General features: G+C 38.3%; 1 protein-coding gene across 2 annotated transcripts in view; it reads left to right on the forward strand.

Moving 5' to 3' along the window:
- The first annotated feature begins 1,986 nt into the window (after positions 1–1,986).
- The window catches only part of arfgef3 (ARFGEF family member 3), a 69,657-nt gene continuing 48,491 nt past the window's right edge, over positions 1,987–23,152 (forward strand). Inside the window, exons 1-9 of one of the 2 annotated variants that reach the window (XM_067422559.1) lie at positions 1,987–2,123; positions 2,216–2,407; positions 5,628–5,679; positions 6,073–6,154; positions 9,480–9,611; positions 9,927–9,995; positions 15,871–15,993; positions 17,917–17,962; positions 21,880–21,964. In XM_067422559.1, the coding sequence (XP_067278660.1) occupies positions 2,323–2,407; positions 5,628–5,679; positions 6,073–6,154; positions 9,480–9,611; positions 9,927–9,995; positions 15,871–15,993; positions 17,917–17,962; positions 21,880–21,964 (674 nt within the window). In that variant the 5' untranslated portion in view covers positions 1,987–2,123; positions 2,216–2,322. Of the gene's footprint in view, positions 2,408–5,627; positions 5,680–6,072; positions 6,155–9,479; positions 9,612–9,926; positions 9,996–15,870; positions 15,994–17,916; positions 17,963–21,879; positions 21,965–23,152 lie in introns of both variants that reach the window. The other variant, XM_067422560.1, reaches the window with a different exon arrangement.

The raw sequence follows: 23,152 nt of genomic DNA on the forward strand, positions 1-23,152 counted from the left end.
AGAAATAATGTAACGGCTTAATCCTCATTTTGTTAATGTTTTGTTTATTTAAATTGGCATCTGGAGCAAGAAAAATCTAGGGCGGGACTTTTATCCATGGGGAAATGATTGGATGATTGGATGGTTGTGGTTTGCTATTGGTCGACAATCTTTAGTAAACATCACGTCTTCAGAAAGATTAAAGATCTTTTGATCTTTTAAAAATAATCCTTAATTAAAGATTACGAGGCACATTAATTAAAAAATTATAATAATGAGCAAATAAATCATTTAGAATAAATATTGCATACATATTTCTATAAAAATAAAAAAAGATTCAATTTTAATTTCATGGAGACTTTAAATTTGCCATATATATATATATATATATATATATATATATATATATATATATATATATATATATATATATATATATATATATATATATATATATATATATATATATATATATATATATATATATATATATATATAGGTAATGTATATATATAACCTCAACTCCATATAGCCTAATACATCTAGGGCAGGACTTTTTGGTTTGCTATTGGTCAGTCTTATGTGAGTGGCAGGTTGCCCCGCCCTCGCGCCAGTAAACAAAAAGATGCCACTCAAAAAGTTGATTAAGATAAATAATTTATAATAAATATAGCAATATTCCATAAAAAAAACTAAACAAGAATAGGGAATTTTGATTTCATGGCAACTTTAAATTTGCCAATTAAAGGGGTAGGCTATATTAAATAAAATTAAAAAGGAAAATGATGTCTATTAACGTGACATAATCATTAATCATTAGGACTCGAACTTCGCAGGAGACTTTTATCCATGAGGAATTGATTGGATGGATGTTGGTTGCTATTGGTCGATCTCATGTGACTGACAGGTTGCCCCGCCCACACACCAGTGCACACATCATCAGAGAAGAGAAGAGATGTCACTCAAAAAGTTGATTAGAGATCATAAGGCACATGCAATTAAAAGAAAAATTTATTATAATGCACGGATAAATAATTTATAATAAATATTGCAATAAAAATATTGCAATAAAAAAGAATGGTTTATGGTTTATTTCATGATTTGTCAAATAAAGGGATATGTAAAATAAAATAAAAAGACTATGACCGTGACATAATCATTAATCAGTGCGATCCATTATCATCACTGTTGGGTAAGTTACTCTAAAAAAGTAATTAATTACTAGTTACTAATTACATATTAAATAGTGTAATTACATTACTGTACAAATTACTCTATCCTAAAAGTATTTAATTATTTATTACTTTTTAATTACTTTCTAAATCCTATATCAACCTTGAGTTAAGCGATTCAAGGTTAGACATGAAACAGCTCTTTTAATTCAATCAAATAAATATTATAAAACTACATAAATTACTCTTATTAACTGTCCAAAGTAAATGTGAGAAGGATACATAAAAACATGCATTTAAAAGTTAGACTTTAAATGTTGTATTATGTATAATTATATTTAGTATTTAGTTCAAATACTTGTGAAGTAACTGTAATTAAATTACAGAAAAGTAATCCCTTACTTTACTTTTTCAAGGGGAAATTAATTAAAATACAGTTACTAATTACTTAGTACCTAAATACACCAAACACTGGTGTAGAGTGAGTATGAAAGAGGATGTGTGTGTTCAAAGATTTAATCTAAATTAAATTACAGAAAAAATAAGAGCTTGCTTTACTTTTCAATGGAAACGGAATTAAATTACAGTAACTAAATACACCGAACACTGCATATAATGTATAATGCAGCAATTTTTCTTCTTCTGAACGAAAATAATAAAGTATACTATGGCGAAATATTACCTCATGAATATATATTCAGATATGTTGACTTTGATTGGTAGTCTTCCATTTGCAAAGATGAACGTAGTATATATTAATGAGATAGTAGTGACGTTGCATCATTTCCCTCCACCAACGAAGGCGTGGCTTATTAATATTAATAACCAATCCTTCGCCATAGTAGCTTTCATACCTTAATTCGCGGACGGGAAGTAGCTGGACACCCACCTTACAGATCAGATGCGTGCTCTAGAATGCAGCTCAAACTCCGGAGGTGCGCTTTAATCTTGTCGAAACTGTTAGTAGTGATAGTAAGTATACCTGCGGCTTCCCCGAAAAAGGATAACAGCTGACGTGGAGAGTGACGTATCACTGTTGTTAAAGTGAATCATCTCTACTGTAGGGATGCTGAGCCTTAGGCAGGAGGCCTGAAACCATCATTTACAGCACGCAGCGCCATATCATTTCTCCATCATCATCATCATCATCATCCTCCTCATCATCGGGGCAATGGAGGAGATTTTTCGCAGGCTCCAGAAGGAGGCATCGGGCAGTAAACACAAAGCGATCCGGGACTCGTGCGGTGTCGCGTGCGGTAAGATGGGGATGCACCTGTTTGTGGAGCGTCTGTGTGGATGAATGAGTTCAGCGCATTAAAAATAATGTTTTATGTCTGAGAACAACAATATTCAGTATACAGTACGAAAGCACACGTGTGCCAGCCTTTCACAGCAACCGAATCCTCATATAACAGCTGTTACAGGACGTGTTGTCTCATTGCACATGACATTTTAGAACAGCATGGAAATGAAAACATGCAAACGGAAATAAAATAAATAAATAGTTTTATTTCCATTGTGCACTCATGCAATGAGCCTATATGCATGCGACCTGCGTGCTTTTGAACCATGTTTATTTGAATATTATGACGTTGAATGGTTTGGCTTTAAACCTCTTTATTCTTAAAATGCATGCAGTCAAAAATGTAAATAAAGTCCTATGTTAATAATATGTTTTTGGACATGCACTATGAGTAGAATCCCATTGAAATGTTAATCATATTTGCTATTATTGAGGCATGGTGGCTTGGACAGTACTTTTAAATCACAGTCTGTGAGGAAGCTTCTGTGTTTTAATAGTTAATTTAATCTTTTAATGATTACTTCATTTTCTTTTCCTGGTAATTGATTTGAGAGAGGATAGTTTTTTTGTGTGCATAAGCACTTTGCTTTTACGACCCAGAAATGTATAAAATAACAGCAACGTTATTACTATTATTAGTATTAGTGGCAGTAGTATAATATTTAGTGAACATTTTAATAAACAATTAATAAACCATAATAAATAATCTTATTTATTGTAATCTTTAATATTATAAATATTTAAATTATTATAGTTTTGTTCTGATTCTGTGTTCTTGCATTGTGTTTAACTAAATGGCTGTTTAATGGATGGGCAAAGCTTCAGTTTCATATACAATAGTTTATGATAATGTGGAGCTTCATGCACTTAAATGACCTTTCGGTGTTTCTGCATATCACGCGCTGTCAGTCATGCTGTGGAAACAACCGAGCGTCTCTAAACTGATGCTGTGCCACCGTGGCTCATTTACAGGATCAATGAATAGCTCAGATGACAGTATAGCAAGAATTGATACGAGTCCTTTTATTTCATGATGACTGTAGTTATTTTTGTTTTAACATCATAATTTTTATACCATTGGCATTTCATAATTCTTGTCACCAATTTCAGTATCACAAAAAACAAATACTAGCCTACATAAAACAAATCTCTCAAGCTTACTGAAGACAAGTAAACCTTCAGTGATTAAAATAAGAACAAAGAAACTAATTACAAGCAATATGACAAAAAACTGCATTAGAACAAATAAATAGACATATACCTGATCAACACAAAGCATTAGAAATAATAAATACTAGCCTACATAAATCATATAAAGTAATCAAATGTGTAATCAAAAACCACTGTAGAAGTTATATATATATTTTATTAAAGTTTCGAAAGTGATTCAGTGAAGAGCAGTGAGATTTTCTCTCTTGTTGTCTGATTATCATTGATGACAGACGGCAGCAGTAATATTAGGCTGCTGTCACTTTAAGAGTGAATGCACAGATCCAATACACTGATACACACACGTTTACTTTCTCAACTGTTTATAGGGCTGGGTTTCGATTCAAATTTCAAGAATCGATTCGATTCCGATTCTCAAGATCTTCAATGGATTATCATTATCCGATCTGATCCGATCCGATCTTTGAGATTTAGATAGGTGTTTTTAAAGAAAGCATTTTTTTCCAGCTGTTACCTGAATATTACAGGACTGTAGTTATGCAACATATTGATGCTATTATTATAGACATTCAACTGCAAATTAATGGAGTATTGATGGTTGAACAATCCCTCTTCCAGGCTGCTCTAGTCAGCAACACGCTCTGTGGAGAGGGCGCGTGCTGTCATGACAAGGCAGCCATTACAACTTCCTTGGCAGTAAGCACGCGCTGCAGTGAGAACGGCTGTGATTTAAGCCGCGTTCTCGACATATCCAGCAGCCCGAGTGCACCCGTCTACCTTACTCTAGTATTCTCTGTCCACCACGGTAACGAGAGAAGAGGAAGAGTGAGGGAAAACTCGGTCTGTCCGCGGCGCTTCTTCAGCGCGGCGGCAGCGGTATAGTGACGAGAGCTTCGGCTTGAGTTTGTTTACTTACTCTAGTATTCTCTGTCCGCGGTGGTGCTGGAGTTTTCAAAGCTGCCATGTTCGTTGTTTTAATGTCCTTCCACCTTGCGCGCATGCGTGAATTCAATGACGCGGCAAATTAAGATTCACGGGGAAAATGTAGGCCTATTATTAAATCGATCCTCTGAGTTACGGATCGATCTTTAGAAATTTAATATGAAAATCGATTCAGAATTGGTGAATCGATTTTTTTCAACATAGCCCTAACTGTTTACCTTCACTTAAGACATACATTATTGTGTTTATAAGGATACTTGCAAAGACAAGTGTGAAGTCCAATTAGGGGACGAAAACAGTCAGTTCAGTTATATGCGGAGCTGAACTTCATGTGCATGTCTCTCAAGCCACGTTTCCACCTCAGCAACTTTCCCCAGGAACTAGGGACTTTGGGGTGGTACTTCGTTTGTTTCTAAATGAGGTTCCAAGTATAAATTTCCCCCTCAAAACATCCCTGCTCGTGAGGTAGCACTTTTCAGGAACTTTCAGGGGTGGGACTTTGGCATTGGACATGCTGATTGGTTGAGTTCACGTAGCATTTTGATTGGCTGACTCAACACACCATTTTATTTTAACCTAAAAGTTTAAAAAATACTACAGATGGATCGACGACAAGGTTCAGGGTTTATTAAGTTTAAATGCAGAAATCCAGTGGGAACTGAAAAGCCATGCGCAGTCCTTCTAACCAATCTTCACGGTATTGAGACAGCAACAGGTCTGGGGGGGAAAGTTCCTGGGACAAATTGTTGCTGGTAATTTTGTTGGAAACGGGGCTTCAGACAGACTCTGAAACAGTCTCTCTGACTGCTTTTTGCATTTCAACTGTTTAAAATCACCTTTTAAACCGCAATGCTTAAAAACGTACACAAAACCTCTACCGGTTGACAAACGTTAAATTGTTAGGAATGTCGAGGTTTCAAATAATGTTTTGTCATATTGACATGATGTTAATTTCTTTGAATGTGTTCAAGTTTTTTTTTATTTATTTTTTAAATATTGTTTTTCTAATTTTATATAATAGTATCATGTAACCCCCACTTATTTCCCCTGTGATTTTACAGAGACCCTTCAAGCTCAGAATGGATCAGTTAAAATACCACCATTTAAACTCAGGCAAGCATTTTGATTCCATATACAATATTTGTATTGGCAACATTTGTATTTTCTCAGATATATTTCTCACATAGTCTTTATGATGATCCATAATCCATAAAAGTCAATAGACAAGCACAATCCCTATTTATATCTCTAATTTGTAAACAGGGTAAACAATGCATAAGAATTACTCTATCCAAATGCATAAGAATTATTCAACTGTACCGTTGAAATGGGATTGCTTTTTAAAGCTTTTTCTGTATTTATTTATATAGCAGATGCTTTTATTCAAAGTGTCTGATCTCTGAATCATCAGAGGCTGACAGTGACACTAGAAAACGCTTCAGTACTCTTCATGAGTTTCATCTTTCATGTTGTGCAGTGTTATTAATGTGAACTGTTTTTGTGCAGAGAGAAGTGTTTCTTCCCTCTTCAGATGGCACTGGAGTCTAAAAACACTAAACTGGCTCAGACGGCCCTCACTGGAATGCAGGTGTGCGCATTACTCAACACATGCACAATTATTTTGGTACACTTAAGATAAAGCAGGACAGTATGTTTTGTTTGTAATTTATGGTATTGCTAAGCCAGTGTTAGACTCATAGCTCACGTTGGAATGTTTGTACATGAATAGACCATAGCTTGGGACTAGAATATACAGTAGAAATGGCAGCTGTGGTTGCCATAACTTTACTGTTAAAAATACAACAGCAAGTTTTACAGATTGAACTTAAATTTACAGTATTTAAGTTAAAGGGGGTGAAATACTCAGTTTCAGTCAATCTCATGTCAATCTTGAGTACCTATAGAGTAGTATTGCATCCTTCATATCTCCGAAAAGTCTTTAGTTTTATTATACTTATAAAAGAAATATAGGCTGTACCGTTAGTAACCGTTAGCGCATTTGAATGACGAAGCACGCGATCGTGTCGTTTACTGATGTTTACTCACGTGACGATAGCCAACAGCACAGACATTTGAAGCAGTTTTACTCACCGGCTGCTTCGAAAGCAGGACCGAACCTTTATCGCTGGGACCGCACCATCAAAATCACACTTCTTTGGTATGATTTGGTGAAGTCCTGACGGCAGTGACTGTGGAAATCCACTTTGCGACGCAACTGAAGCGATGTTGTGAAGCTTCCCATCATTTCTGCGTTCAAATGCAGCGCTGTCTTCCCGGAATGCTGTGCTGAAGCGTTGAAGTCGCTCGACGTCACCCATAGGAATTAAGTGGAGCGCGACGCAACCATAGGGCGCGTCAGAAGTGTTCACGGATGACTGGATCTGCACCTGCAAAAGAGTGTTTATGGGCGTCCATTTCTTCACTCACTCTAGTCACACGCGAGCGCCCCCTCCCGGGAGAAGAGCCCGTACTGCCCATACAAGGACCTTCCGCTCTGTTCACGTCAAGCCGAGCCATACTCGAAAAAAACTCTCTGAAAGTTTTTAACACAGAAATACTCCATCAAACGTCCAACATTAGTTTTTGAAACTTTGTCTATGTTTAGGATGGGAATCCAAGTCTTTAACAGTGTAAAAAGCTCAGTATGCATGAAACAGCATTTCACCCCCCCTTTAAGAACAAAAAAATGAACATGCAGCACACAAGAGTAAATACAAGCATGAGTTGGTTGTTAGTCACTAGCAGCACAGCAGCTCCAGTCAAACAACACCACTCAAAAATGTCCTGTTACTAAAGCTAACATTACAGTACCAGCATATTTTGGTTCTGTAAAACATCAAAACCAATTTTTCTCGCATATGGAGCAGAAGCAACTCCTACCAGAAACAACTACCTCTGCATCCGTTTTCAGGCCTCCCCAATCTCTAACATCTCTCCTGCAATGGAAAGCTTTACTAATATTAACATGGGTCTCATAAAGCTTTCTCTTTTGTAATGTCTCTCAGCCATTTCTATTTCTACAGTCTTTCTAAAAATGTCCCTATTGTTCACTCTCTCCTACCCCATCATGTGTGGACACACCCTAACTGCTGATTGGCTCACTTTCTCTCCTCCCCTTCATTTGTACACACCCCTACTGCTGATTGGCTCACTCTCTCCTCCCCCATCATCATGATTGGACACGCCCCCTACTGCTGATTGGCTCACTCTCTCCTCCCCCATCATGAGTGGACTAGCCCCCTAGTGCTGATTGGCTCACTCCTCCCCCATCATGAGTGGACACGCCCCCTACTGCTGATTAGTTCACTCCTCCCCCATCATGAGTGGACACGCCCCCTACTGCTGATTGGCTCACTCTCTCCTCCCCCATCATGAGTGGACATGCCCCCTACTGCTGATGGGGTCACTCTCTCCGCCCTCATTATGAGTGGACACACCCCCTACCGCTGATTGGCTCACTCTCTCCTCCCCCATCATGAGTGGACACACCCCCTACTGCTGATGGGGTCACTCTCTCCTCCCCCATCATGAGTGGACACGCCCCCTACTGCTGATTAGTTCACTCCTCCCCCATCATGAGTGGACACACCCCCTACTGCTGATTGGCTCACTCTCTCCTCCCCCATCATGAGTGGACACGCCCCCTACTGCTGATGGGGTCACTCTCTCTGCCCTCATCATGAGTGGACATGCCCCCTACCGCTGATTGGCTCACTCTCTCCTCCCCCATCATGAGTGGACACGCCCCCTACTGCTGATGGGGTCACTCTCTCCGCCCCCTTCATGAGTGGACACGCCCCCTACCGCTGATTGGCTCTCTCTCTCTCTCCTCCCCCATCATGAGTGGACACGCCCCTACTGCTAATGGGGTCTCTCTCCTCCGCCATCATGAGTGGACACACCCCTACTGCTGATGGGGTCATTCTCTCTCCTCCTCCATCATGAATGACACACCCCTTACTGCTGATTGGCTACAAGTGTGTTGTGCTGCTGAGTCCGATCCACTTTCAACAGTTTTTCTCAGAAATCGCTTACTGCACCTTTAACTTAAATAATGTTAATATAGAAAATAAATAACCATATGTTTTACCCACCTATATATACACTGATAACCACATTGAAAAACACGGGTGTAAAGAGAGAGACGCATGAAGAATCAAAGTTGAATGTGAATAGTAACTTATAAGATGACTTTCTTTTTCCCTTGCAAATTTTTTTTTTTTAACATTATACTGTAAAATGTTATGAAATGTGTAACGGGATCTATTAAAGTTTTGTTTTTAACGTATATAGTAAGGGAACTTGCTGTTATATTTTTAAGAGGTTTTAAAATGATGATGAATTTTACACTGAATGCTTAGCTTTGCGGTAGCAAGTTTCGCATACAAACCCTCACATTTTATACGTTTTATAATTCCGTTTACACGGCAAAAAAGCTTTTCTCACGTAGTATTTTTGTCTTGTTTCTAGTCAGAACATCTAAAAATTCTTAAAATAATAAGTATTTACTAGACAAACAAAAGTAATTGTCTTGTTTTGGGAAAAAATAACTCAAAATTAAGAGAGTTTTTGCTTAAAATAAGCAAAATAATCTACCAATGGGGTAAGTAAAATAATCTTAAAACAACATTATTTTACTTACCCCACTGGCAGATTATTTATCTTATTTTAAGATAAAACTCTCTTAATTTTGAGTAATTTTTTCCCAAAACAAAACTTAAATGTTTCTTAATGTGATGAATTTTTAGATATTTAGACTAGAAACAAGACAAAAATACTGAGTAAGAAAAGCATTTTTTTGCAGTATGCAAACATGGCAAGATGGCCAGTGTTCAATTATCTTGTGAATGTTGGTTAGTTCATACTCTTCTCAGCCTTTAGCATTTTCTGCTGTTGTCTTGTGGCGTTGACAGAAGATCCTGTGTGAGGATTGCTTTGTTGCTGTGGAAAAAGAGGCTCCAGAGAAGCAGCTGTTGAGTCAGATCCTGCAAGCCATCAGGGTGACGCCTGCCCTGCACGAAGACCTGCAGGTGGAGGTCATGAAGGTCCGTCTTTCAATCTGTGTACCTTCATCATCAGTGTGTGTGATGTGGTTTGTGAAGAAAAGCCTTGCATTGAGCTGGAATAGTCTACAATATTGTGTTGCTTCAAGCAGGCTTAATCAATTCAGTGTCAGCTCTGCACCTGCCGTCTAATTGGATGGATTTGCAGCATTACTGGCACACGGTCGTCCCTAGACACATTGTGTTGTTCCTCATCTCCTGTTTCTAAAACTGAAGTGTTGAATCATTATTGGTGGAGATGCTGCCAAATGGCTGTTATATTAGATGGCTAATGTTTTGTAGTTCTTTGTGTTGTAGGTCCTGCTTTGTGTCACCTACTCCTCTACGTTTGAGATCAATGGGCACAACATCTTGAGAATTGCTGAGGTAGGACATGCTTTATTGGCGTCTGACTGACAGAATGAGATCTGGAGTCATTCTGGCAACCCTCTCACTGAAGTCCTTGTCAAAGGGCCGTTAAAGACTGCTCTGGTGTGAAGCTGTGCTTTAATGAGGACCACGCAGCAGTTTGCTCACTATCACACTTGTACTGCGGTTCCACAAATCACTTCCATACAAACTCTAAGATTGGCCCTTAAATGTGATGGCCTTCTATTGCCTTAAGTTTACTTTTTGCTGTTATTTTAGGACCATTAAGGACCATATATATTGTATTATTTCCTAATTTTTGTAGTGAATAGGGACATTGACATTTTTCTCATTGCTGTAATGCAAAAAAAACAAAACAATTACCATTACTTTAATTAGAAAAAAACAACAACAGTCATACTATTTATAATACATAAAATAAGGTATGTATGCATTATGATAGTATTTATCGTACCTCCTTTTTTGCTGATTTAAAGGGATAGTTCACCCAAAAATGAAAGTTTTTTTCGTTATTTATTAAACCCCATGTCGTTCCAAACATGTATGACGTACTTTTTTCTTTTGACCACAAAATAAGTTATTTCGAAATATGGCTCTGTCTTGTTTGCTAGTACAATGAAAGTCAAAGGGGTACAAGTGTCATTTTGGACCGCATTGACTTTCATTGTGTGGGCAATTGACACATTATTCAACATCCTTTTTGTGTATTTTGCAGAAGAAAGAAAGTCATACAGGTTTGTGTGAATAAATAATGACAGGACTTTTATTTTTTTGGATGAACTATCCCTTTAGACCATGTTTTGTGTCCCTGAGAGGTCAAATAAGTTAAAACAAATGTAAGACTTAATTAAGCTGAAGCTGACCCATGTAGTATCAGAGAAGGCTCTGGTTATGTCTCTATGAAATCTGAATCACGGCTTTAAATCTTCATCAGTGCAGTCACATTTCATTTTTTGGGGGGAAATATTTTAAATCGTCGCCTCACATTTTTTAACCTCATAATGCTGTCAGTTTTCTTTCCTGTAAGGGAAATTTTTAGATATGAACCATGCATGCAGATTTGATTTATTATGCACATTTTAGTTGCGTAAGATGATCAGTTGCATGTTAAGTGATCAGATCTCACACTGTAGACTGGGTTTCTCCCCCTCCTTTGTGTGTTTGACTTCGTTATCTTGCCCTGCTTGGCCATAAACGGCTCATAAAAGCACATCATCATGTGTAAATGGGTCTGGTACTCACACTGGCCTGATCTGAGGAGCCCCAGGGAACAGGCCATAAATAAAGAGGCTGAAGCAAACATGTGCAGTCATACAGCAGACCCATGGAGTATTTGGACACTGCATGGATAACAGAATATCAAAGCAAACGTGTTCATTTTTAGTCGGGGTAAATCTCGGCTAGCTGTGCATTAAAAGATTTTAATTTGACGTGATGGAGGCAAAGAACCACTAAGCAGAGTGCATTCAAATGGTTTAATGCACAGCTAGCTATGATACTCCCTTGTTGCTGAGAAATGCAATGTAATGATTCAGTAGAAAAACTCCCTGTGTGTATGTGTGTGTGTGTGTGTCTGCTTCAATAAAAAACAGTGCATTGATATAATGCGGGGATTTAAACTGACTGAAACTACCTGTGCATTAAATGGTTTTAATGCACCTTCCAGCCAATCAGAATTGAGTATTCAGACAGACCATGGCATAACAAATAACATGGGATAACACAGTTGTGCATAGTTTGTATGGTAAAAATAATAAAACAATAGATATATAGCCACTAATCAATGTAAAGACAAATGCTATTTGGCCATAAAGGGGATGTCCATAGTTAATGGGATGAACTACACCTGTGGGTTCTCCGACTTCATACGTCCAGCTTGACACCATTTGCAACAGTCATTGCAAAATTGCTCCAAAATATGACATTAGTTCTGAGAAAAGCTCTAGCTGCATTGGTTTGCAGAAATGCAGATGTTCTATTAAACATTGTAGATGTTTGTGTCCAAGTGTCCAGATATTATTTTGAGGCCACTGAAAGTTGACTATGGCGTTTTAATGTTCTTGTAAGGCCAGGATGTCACAGCGACGGCCTCTCCCCCGACATCTCACTTCCATCATGAAACCAATGTTCCAACCGCGTGTCATCCGTTGCCGTGGATACAGGTTACCGTGGTCGCCGATGCCACGTCTCAGATCCTTTTTCCATGACAGAGACACACAGCGGCAGATGCTCTGCGGTCAGTCGTTCTGTTTGATTAATGAAAGATTCCATTCACTCAGAGATCAGTTGATCAGAGACGGGCTTAGCAGAGACCTTTCCACATCACAAACACTGTGAGTGTGCGAGAGTGTGACATTCTTTATAATGTTCGGATCTGTCAATCACAGTATATCTGCAGTGCACACTTGCCCAAACTGCCGTTTGAAGGACGCTGCTCTAGTAATTATGCTCAAAAGAAGCTCTTACTGTATTCATGTCGATGTCGTGTTTGTTGTTAGCTCTGGCAAAAGCATTTTGTGAGAGGAATAACGTTGCTTGTTTATTCAGAGCTCTCAGATCAGTGGCGAGGCCAGAAATTTTTAACTGAGTGGACCTTGGTGGAATAGGGTGGACCTCAATGACTACTCTCAAATTACACAAATTTAACAATATGGGACAAAATCACTTGACAGTAAATATAAGCTATATATGATTTATTTTTCGCCAACAAATTCATATAATTCATATATACAAAATTAGTTTATAACAAGCTGCTACAAAGCCTATTGCAAGGAAGACAAATATAGATATTGTGCTGCTATATGACCACTAACATGACATCAGTGTTCAATAATTGGGTTCATTTTAAAATGGAATAACCAGTTCTTGTCAACTAATGCAACTCAGTATAACTGTTATCAAACATGTATTTGCAGCTTAACCTGTGAGAATTTCGTCTTGTGTTATGCACCGTGGCCCGTGTTAAAAGTTTATTTCACTAGCAGACGTAAACTCATCTTCCCATCCCCTCAACAATACGAGATTGGCTAAACATTACTACTAAGCTTATTGATTGGCTGTTGCAATAAGGCAGTTATATGAAAATGTTTTCGCTCTACCGTAATTATTTTTTAATAGGGCTGTCAATCGATTAAAATATTTAATCGCTATTAATTGCATGATTGTCATGAGCTAACTCGTGATTAATCGCAATTTAATCGCACATTTTTAGCAATTGTAAATCTAAAATTAAGTTTTTAATACTCTAATCAACATGAGTATGGACAAATATGCATGCTTTATGCAAATGTACATTTATTATTAGTGAAACCATACTTATTCAATAATAATCAATACAGCATGAAGATTAGACATATCAAAGGTCATAGATGTTTATCTAAGAAATTGTTCATGTCTCTTAAGCCTAAACTTTAAAATTAAGTGTAAGTAGTGATTTCTCTCATTTTAAGAATATAAAGGGAGTTTTTACACTGGAAGTTTAATTCAGAGCAGGGCACAGTTCGTATGAAAAATTGGTAATGTGTACCAGTGAGCGCACCAGAACCACACCATACCCGGAGGAGGTCCATATTCAACGAGTAGGAATATAGTGTGGCCCCTTTAAGAGACGCGCGCTCCCTATTGAACTGCCGGTATTTTGCGTGTGCGCACCGAACTGGGCTGCGATTTACGTGGACAGTGTGAAGAACACGGACTCGGGAGCGCGCTTGTTGAGGAAAGTAACCTGTGCATTCGATTTAGCCGATTGTAATGTATTTAGTTCAATAAAACAGGTGTACTGTAATCGGTGATAATGATTTACCTCAGACATGAGCGAGAGTGAGCTGCAGTGCATCGCCCTCGGACTGCAGAGAATGCGCTTTGTGAAAAAAACGCACATTTCTTTCTGAAGTCTAATAAAAGTTAAACAAAAAATGTGGTAGCTTATGTGGTAGCTTATGTTGGCAATAACTGCTCTTTTGGTTTAGAATATTAATGTCAACCCTTTTCTTTCCCTATTAATGTTTGCTGCTGCATCCTTTGCGTCTGACTGCTCTCACTTTTTCCAACTACTATGCCCTATGCCACAGATCAAACAGAAAATGCGCGCTGCGTTAATACATTTAGTGCTGTTAAAATGAATTTGCGTTAACGCGTTATTAACATATTTGACAGCCCTATTTTTTAATGAAACTTTTTGTACGTGTTTAAGTGATTTGTGTTGTCACATAGGCATATTCTTTCTGCTATCCCAATTTTTTTTTTTTTTTTTTTTTTTTGTCTGTTCTGATTGGGTGGGCCAGCCGTCAATCTGAGTGGGCCAGTGCCACCCTGGCCCTTATGTAGCCTCGCCCCTGTCTCAGATACAAACAAAATAAACTCACGCTCTCAAAAAATTGGTACAATAACACTTCCTCAGCAATCTTTCCCCAGCTCCGTCTCTCTCGACTGGCAGTGAGTGCTGCAGCTGCTTGCGCCTGACTAAGCCACGCCCCCTCTGCACGTAATCTTATTTCAAATGCAAAGTTATCAGCCAATCACAACAATGGGTGTTTTCACTAAAGACTCACAGCTAGGGCTGGTCGATTCCGAAATTTTTGGAATCGATTCTGATTCCAATTCCAATTCCAAGAATCGATTCCGCACTGTTGTTTTCGAATCCTTTTCGAATCTTCTTTTTTTAACAAAATCGATGGAGGAACCTAGTTCCGGAGTGACCGCAGGATACAAGGATGTAGAAAGTATCCTTCTTCGAAACTTTATTTGTAAAATGTTGATACATTTCCATAACTCTGATGAATTTTAAATGATGGATTCTCCTGAAATGGCCCATTTAGCCCAGAAGTAAAATGCGATTTAGCCTAATAAAAAGGATAGCACATTATTCATGGATGTGCATTTATTGCATGTTTAAAACTACATGACATGTCTAAAATGCATGTGCACAGTTAAGTTAAATGACTACGTTCAAATAAGTGCTTTTGCACAGAATGTACGAGGCAAAATAACCACAATATTAACAAAAACAATAATATAAGAGTGCGCAGTTTATTTGTCAATCAGATGCACGAGCAAGTTGCGTTCATTACTAGAGCAACATTACACTCGGTCATTAAGCTGTACTCTAGGCGCATTTTCTTTCAGTTATCAATGGATTAAAGAAAATAAAAGAAAATAGAAAATTAAAATAATACCCTCACATCTGCCTCTGTAAGCAGCGCTCAAAACCTACCGTTGTGGACAACAGAACCATTTCACAATTTAAAATTATGGAGTTTTTGTGTGGAAAATGTAGCAACCTTGTCCACGATGCAGGATCACAGAAGGAAACAATGACAATAAACACTATTAAACTAAGTGAATGAAAGGTATAGTAATAATTAGCGATATGCGTTCACAAATGGCTTGATTTGAACGTTTCATACCATAAAAATATGAAAAAAAGTTTTTTTTTGATGTAAAAACCATATTAACAGTATAAGCACACCTCAGGAAACATTATAAAATAATAAAATAATCCATACCATGGGACCTTTAAACAACGTGATTCAGATTTCCCTTTCCACAACTACTAGAAGACTTACAACTGCCAGACAGGAGGCTCACGTCACATTACCGTCGTCAAGCTCAGTCTGACGCTGCGCAGTACGCTCAGCCATCAGGGAGTGAGTGCTTCTAATTTACTTCACTTTTCGCCGTTGAAGTCCATTTCTTTTACTGTTGTGGACGTCACCCATAGGATTCCGATGAGCCGTTCTGAAGCATAAAGTAGAGACGAGCTGGCCGTCGCCATCTTGGAAGCGCGTCACCGCTAGTCACGCCCGGACAAAAATATCCACAGTGCCTATGAGAAGTTGCTGAAAATCTTTGTTGCATGTTTGTGTGCCTCCAGGTGTGTATCGAGACGTACAAATCGAGTTGTCATCAGCGCAGCATCAACACGGCGGTGAGGGCCACTCTCAGCCAGATTCTCGGAGACCTCACGCTACAGCTACGACATAGACAAGAAAACACTGTGAGTCACGTTTACAGAGCTTTATCCATCATAAGCACATGACTATCACCTCTTATTACACAGCTCTCGGAAACATAATTAAAAATATATACTGTATAAATATAGATAATATACAGGGCTTGACATTAACACCAATCACATGCGTGTGTATTTCAGCAGTGGCGTCACTCCTACTAGCCACTTTGGCGGGTTGAATTTTATATATAGTATATACAATTTTCAATTATAGTCGGTATTAATAAACTATGTGTAATGTAGTGTTGTCAAAAAGATCTATTTCTTGGTACATATCGATACTGAAATATCTAATTTTCCGCAGAATTAACACACAATAAACCAGCGTCTCTTTCTCTCTCTCAATCGGCGATTGACACACAAACCCGCCTCCTCTCACTCGCTTCATTTGCTTCGGATGAATATTGTTGCTGTTACAGGGATTGAATTTCAACGTAGGATTGCTTGTATTGTGCATAATTTTACTCATTCCCGCAGATTTTTTTTTGCTCACACCCAAAGTGCGTACATAAAGCTGCGTAAATAGTCAATTGCGGTCTTGGTGAGTGTTCACGTAAACACAGTCAGTTCTGTTTTAAGTGAACTTAAACTGCTGAGAAAGAAAACGTGTAACAGTGTAGTGGATCCGTGCGTCAGCTCTTAAAGGGTTAGTTCACCCAAAAATGAAAATGATGTCAACCTTCATGTCGTTGGACACCTGTAAGACCTTCGTTCATCTTCAGAACACAAATGAAGATATTTTTGTTGAAAGCTGATGGTTGAGAAAGGCTTCAGAAAGGCCTCCATTGGGATTCAGTACATTTCAACTGACCCACTCACAAGACCCATAAAAGGCACTAAAGACTTCGTTACAAAGTCCATCTCACTACAGTGACTGTACAATAATTGTACCAAGCGGTGAAAACAGTTTTTGTGCACAAAAAAAATCAAAATAATGACTTTATCTGCCAAGATATTGTCTTCCGTGTAGGTCTCGGACGTGAACTCACGCGATAGCGGCGCTCCTCCTCTTCCGGGTCATGTATTCGCTATGATTCGAACGGCAGAGCTGCGTCATATTCTCGCGCATGCGTCAAGTTCACGTCAATAATTTGGTGGATTATATCGTTATTTTGATTTTTGTGCGCACAATAACTATTTTCGTCGCATTGTAAAATTATTGTACAGCCCCTGTAGTGAGATGGACTTTGTAACGAAGTCTTTAGTGCCTTTATGGGTCTTGTGAGTGGGAATGTACTGAATGCCAATGGAGGCCTTTCTCAGCCATCAGCTTTCAACAAAAATATCTTCATTTGTGTTCTGAAGATGAACGAAGGTGTTACAGGTGTCCAACGACATGAGGGTGAGTAATTAATGAAATAATTTTCATTTTTGAGTGAACTAACCCTTTAAAGTGACAGTAGCCAAATGCTGCCAAATTATGAGATAATATAAAAAAGTTTTACCCATTGTATCAATGTCAAAACTGGGGCCAGTGAAAATGCCCAGTAACTTTTAAAACCTTTAGCCACAGTGGCTGGTTGGCAAAAAAAGGTTGTTTTTGTTAATGTAGTTAATAAAAAAAAAAGTTGTTCATTGCTTGTTCAACAATCAAACATTTTAATTTAAAAAATGTATTCAACATTAACTGAGATTAATAAATGCTGTAGATTTTTTTTTTAAATTCTTAGTTCATGTAAAGTATCAATATTTTATTTGTACAATGACCATTGTCTTAAGCAATCATAAATTGTAAGTAAAAGGGAAATGTAAGTTTGATGTATCGTGCTCTTTTTCTAATATAATAACTCAAATCAAGATTTATTTTTTGTTAAGTGGCTATGTATTAAGCTACTGTACATTTTCATGTTAAGCATGATTTGATGTTATGAAAATGTCATTGTTATGAGTCTGGTTGGATTTTTCCAGGGTGTTGACGGCGAGGAGCGTTGCATACCGGTGCACCAGCGCAAAGGTACACACAATCAATAAGACATAAACATTGTTTTCACTTGCCAAGCAAAGACCAGGTTTTCAACATGGCTCATCCATCAAACTGTCCATTTGATAATTTTCATGTTGCTGGTAAACCACAGCTATTTCCATAGCTCATCTAGTATATCCTCTTTACAACTGCCAGTAGAAGTGTCACGGCTCTGTTCTGGAATCTATATACACCCATCCAAAGGATTATTAGGAGCACCATACTAATACTGTGTTTGACCCGCTTTCGCCTTCAGAACTGCCTTAATTCTACGTGGCATTGATTCAACAAGGTGCTGAAAGCATTCTTTAGAAATGTTGGCCCATATTGATAGGACAGCATCTTGCAGTTGATGGAGATTTGTGGGATGCACATCCAGGGCACGAAGCTCCCGTTCCACCACATCCCAAAGACGCTCTATTGGGTTGAGATCTGGTGACTGTGGGGGCCATTTTAGTATAGTGAACTTATTGTCATGTTCAAGAAACCAATTTGAAATGATTCGAGCTTTGTGAAATGGTGCATTATCCTGCTGGAAGTAGCCATCAGAGGACATGGTGGTCATAAAGGGATGGACATGCTCAGAAACAATGCTCAGGTAGGCCGTGGCATTTAAACGATGCCCAGTTGGCACTAAGGGGCCTAAAGTGTGCCAAGAAAACATCCTTCCACACCATTACACCACCACCAGCCTGCACTCTACCATCTGAATGTCTTAATAGAAATCGAGACTCATCAGGCGAGACATCGACCTCTAGCATCAACAAGGCATTTTCGCCCACAGGACTGCCGCATACTGGATGTTTTTCTCTTTTCACACCATTCTTTGTAAACCCTAGAAATGGTTGTGCGTGAAAATCCCAGTAACTGAGCAGATTGTGAAATACTCAGACCGACCCATCTGGCAACAAAACCCATGCCACGTTCAACATTGCTTAAATCACCTTTCTTTCCCATTCTGACATTCAGTTTGGAGTTCAGGAGATTAGGCTTGTTTGAGATGAGCAAAATCTGCGCAGAACCGATTACCGGTGATCAGCGCGAGAAGCTGGTTAGAAAAGTGTCCGAGGGCGGTCCGCCTTGCTCTGATGTCAGGCTGACGTATGTCAAAAATCTCTCGCGATGGCAAGGCGGATGTGTCGGATTCTGCAGTCGAGCACAGTTGCTCTTCACCGACTGCGCTGACCAAAAGCACGATGGGAAACGACTTGCTGACGACAAAGCTTAATGCTTATTGGCTTAAACAACCGTGATGTATTTTTCTTTTTTTAAATGTTTGATTTTAAAACTCTGATATCATGTTTAATGTGTATAAATTATGTGTGAATATTCCCAAACTCTCGGACAGTGCGATCTCTCTGTGGGTTATGTGATTGTTGTCATATTTATAAAAATATATAAAAACATGTATGTAATTAAAGTAAAAATGCTTGATAAACAGGTCTTTCGAATGGAAAGAAATAACAAAAACTTTGGGTGTCTTGTTCATAATATCTATTTTCATATAAAAACAACAGAACTTAAATGACATCCAGTTTATCAGCAACAGAGCGCACGAGTGTGAGTCCCGCGATATCCGCATCTGATCTCGTAGGTGTCTGATCTACCACGAGAAGAGAGAACTGTCCGGCTTGCCTGCACTTTTTTCACTCCTCCCCTCACTGCAGCCGCCTAGTCTTGCCTTTATTTCAGGCGAGGCAAGGCGCATCTCAAACAAGCCTATTGTCTTGACCAGGACCACACACCTAAATGCATTGAAGCATTTGCCATGTGATTGGTTGATTAGATAATTGCATTAATGAGAAATTGAACAGGTGTTCTTAATAATCCTTTAGGTTAGTGTACAATAGGAGAGGATCCTTTTTTACAAGTCATAGTGTGTCCTCATGAGTGTGTTGCTAGGATATTAACACCCTTATCTAATGAGCATAAAAATACATTCAACAGTGATTCGAAATAGCTTACTGCACCTTTGAGGTATCTTACTTACAGTGCCCTCCACTAATATTGGCACCCTTGGTAGATATGAGCAAATAAGGCAGCTTTGAAAATAAATCTGCATTGTTATCCTTTTGTTCTTTCATTATTTTTTATATTTTTTTTACAAAAATCTAACCTTTCATTGAAGTAAAAAAAAGATTAATTAGCTAAAGCATTGAAAATCCTCATTTCCACCATCAGGGCAATAATTAATGAATGTAAAGAGTTTTATCTCGAAAAACAGATTAGCTTATAACGCTTGTCTATGGGGCATGGAATAAGTTAAATTAAATCGCTAGTTAATACCACTAACAAGCCTCAAAATAGCCTCACACTAACACGGCAGCATAATGAGGGTCCCTACATGCAAACCGAAGCATTGAGAACGTTGTAAGTGTACAAACCGTTTAATAAGAAGATACTTTATAAAGACAGTACATTACGCGTTCACGGACAGGCGCCATCTTGGAAAACAGTCTCGACGAATCGATCCACGAGCGCTGTGCTAAGTGAGCTGGTCGATAGGAATTAAGTTTGTGAAATGTAATAATATGGACATTTTTATTTGTATTTATTTATTTTCTCTGTTGCGTTCAGTGTTTTCTTCTGGAAACAGCGGACCATATGAGATTCCAAGTCACAGTTCATCACTTAGCACAGCGCTCGTGGTTTGATGAGTCGAGACTGTTTTCCAAGATGGCGCCTGTCCGTGAACGCGTAATGCACTGTCTTTATAAAGTATCTTCTTATTAAACGGTTTACACACTTAAAAAGTTCTCAATGCTTCAGTTTGCATGTAGGGACCCCCATTATGCTACAGTGTTAGTGTGAGGCTATTTTGAGCCTTGTTAGTGGTATTAACTAGCGATTTAAATTCACTTACCCTTTGCCCCCCAAAAATAAATAAAACAACACCAACATCACCACATATTGTTTGGGAGGCTTTCAAGAAAAATCCTCTTCGCTCATCCACGGTTAAATATATACCGTTGGATCTTTAATGTTGTGGCCTATTTTTTTTTGCTGAAGGTCCTGGATATCTTGTTCAGACACATGGCATCATGGATGCTAGAAAATATCAACAGATACAAATCAAAACCTGACTGCCTCTCCTAGAAATCTTATAATGGGCTGTGGTTGGATCTTCCATCAGGACAATGATCCAAAACAAACATCAAAATAACCACAAATGTGTGACTGAGCACAAAATGAAGCTTCTGCCATGACCATCCCAGTCCCCTGACCTGAACCCTGTAGAGAATGAGTGATGAACTGAATAGAAGAGCTGGAAATCTGAAGGATCTGTAGAGATTCTGTGTGGAGGAATGATCTCTGATCTCCAAACTCATCAGGCATTATAGATGAAGACTCAGAGCTGCTAAAGGACATTGCAATAATTGTGTGCCAATAATTGTGGTCAAAGTGAGCTAGAGAAAAGCATTTATTTCATAATGACATTCCCCTACTTTCAATATTTTACTTCAATGCAAGGTTAGAAATCTGTGCTGTTTTTAAATAAAAAATCAAAAGGATAAACAATGCATATTTATTATTTTCACAGCCATCTTTGATCATATTTAGCAAGGGTGCCGATATTATTCGAGGGCACTGTATGTTGTTGGAGTGTGCTGAAATACAAAAACAAAATGCAGTTACTACTCTTTTCGGCTATTTTGTCCTATTACGGAAAGGTTTGGCCTTGAAGGATTGATGCCTTAAATTGCTGTTTAGAGAACAGACAGCTCATATATGTACAGATTTGTAATGTTTTGGATACATAGACTTAATTTATTTATGCATAGCCTAAACAACGTTTTTGAGTGTTGAAAGGAAGGGAGCATGAGATGGGTTGATGGCTTTATTTTTTTACCAGTTATATTCTTTAATTGCTTGCTCTTAGTTTTGTGTGTTTGTGTTTTTTTTTTCAGATGTCTCTCCTACTACTGATGCACTGTATGACGATGTCGTTGAGGTGCTCACTGTTTTCTGTGACAAACTGGAGTCTGTCTCAGAGTAAGCTTTACATGTCATCAACTTGGAGTCATTAATAGTAGATTACTATTATTACTGGTGTTTGCGTAGATGAGCATCACTTTTACCATAGTTCCTGCTGAACTAAAGCTTCAAGGGATAGTTCACCTAGAAATGAAAATGTGATGTTTATCTGCTGACCCCCAGGGCATCCAAGATGTAGGTGCGTTTTTTTCTTCAGTAGAACACAAATGAAGATTTTTAACTCCAGCAATTACTCGTACTATAATGCATTTCAATTTTCATTTTTGGGTGAAATATCCCTTTAACTCTAAGTGGAAAAAGACAAGAATGGTGTTTCAAATCGTGTCTAGTTGATAGGAGGAATGCTAATACTTTTCTAATCTGTTTTATAATTTTTGCCTGATAAAATGGCATAAAAATCCCATTGACTTGCATTGAAGGAGGAACGCAAGCCATATCTGGGGACCAGGGGTGGGTGCAAAAACTGCCAAGACTAGTAAAACAAATAGTATAGTAAATGCTGACTTGTATGCAAGGCTTGACATTAACACTCGCCAGCCCACCAAATGCGGGTAGATTTCAGCTGTGGCGGGTAGGGCAGCCACTCCCACTGGCCACTTTGGTGTGTTAAATATAATTTCAGCCTACAGCCAAATGAAATGCCAAGACTGTTGTATCACAAAACTACAATTCTTTATTGATTAACTTAAAGTTAATAAAGGTGGGATAGGCGGAATCACTTTGAATGACACAACAGAAGCGCTTTCTCGGTTCTCCGCCTGAATAGTCAAATACACACACACACAGATGTCAAAATGTCCATCGTGTTGAGTCTCTAGCATGAACACAGTCAGTTTTGGCTTAAGTGTACACAAACAGATGGGTAATAACTGGATATGTGTCACAATATTACATCCATGCATTCAGCAGCAATTAAATACCTGTCTGTCATTAATGTTAATCAAACAACTATAGATGTTAAATAAATGTATACATATTTAATATTCATTCTATTAAATAGCCTAACAAAAATACCTCCTATCATATTACATTTCTCATATTAGCCTATGCTCATATTGCACACCAGCTGAGCTGATATATAATGGACTCTTGATTTGGGTGGTCACTTTGCATTTGAAAGTAGGAAAGGGTTTTAAGTAAAATCACTCAAAATCAAATAATTGAAGCATGCCAAAGTCAACTTTA

Source organism: Pseudorasbora parva, chromosome 17 (assembly GCF_024679245.1).
Source record: "Pseudorasbora parva isolate DD20220531a chromosome 17, ASM2467924v1, whole genome shotgun sequence".
NCBI classification, from domain to species: Eukaryota; Metazoa; Chordata; class Actinopteri; order Cypriniformes; family Gobionidae; genus Pseudorasbora; species Pseudorasbora parva.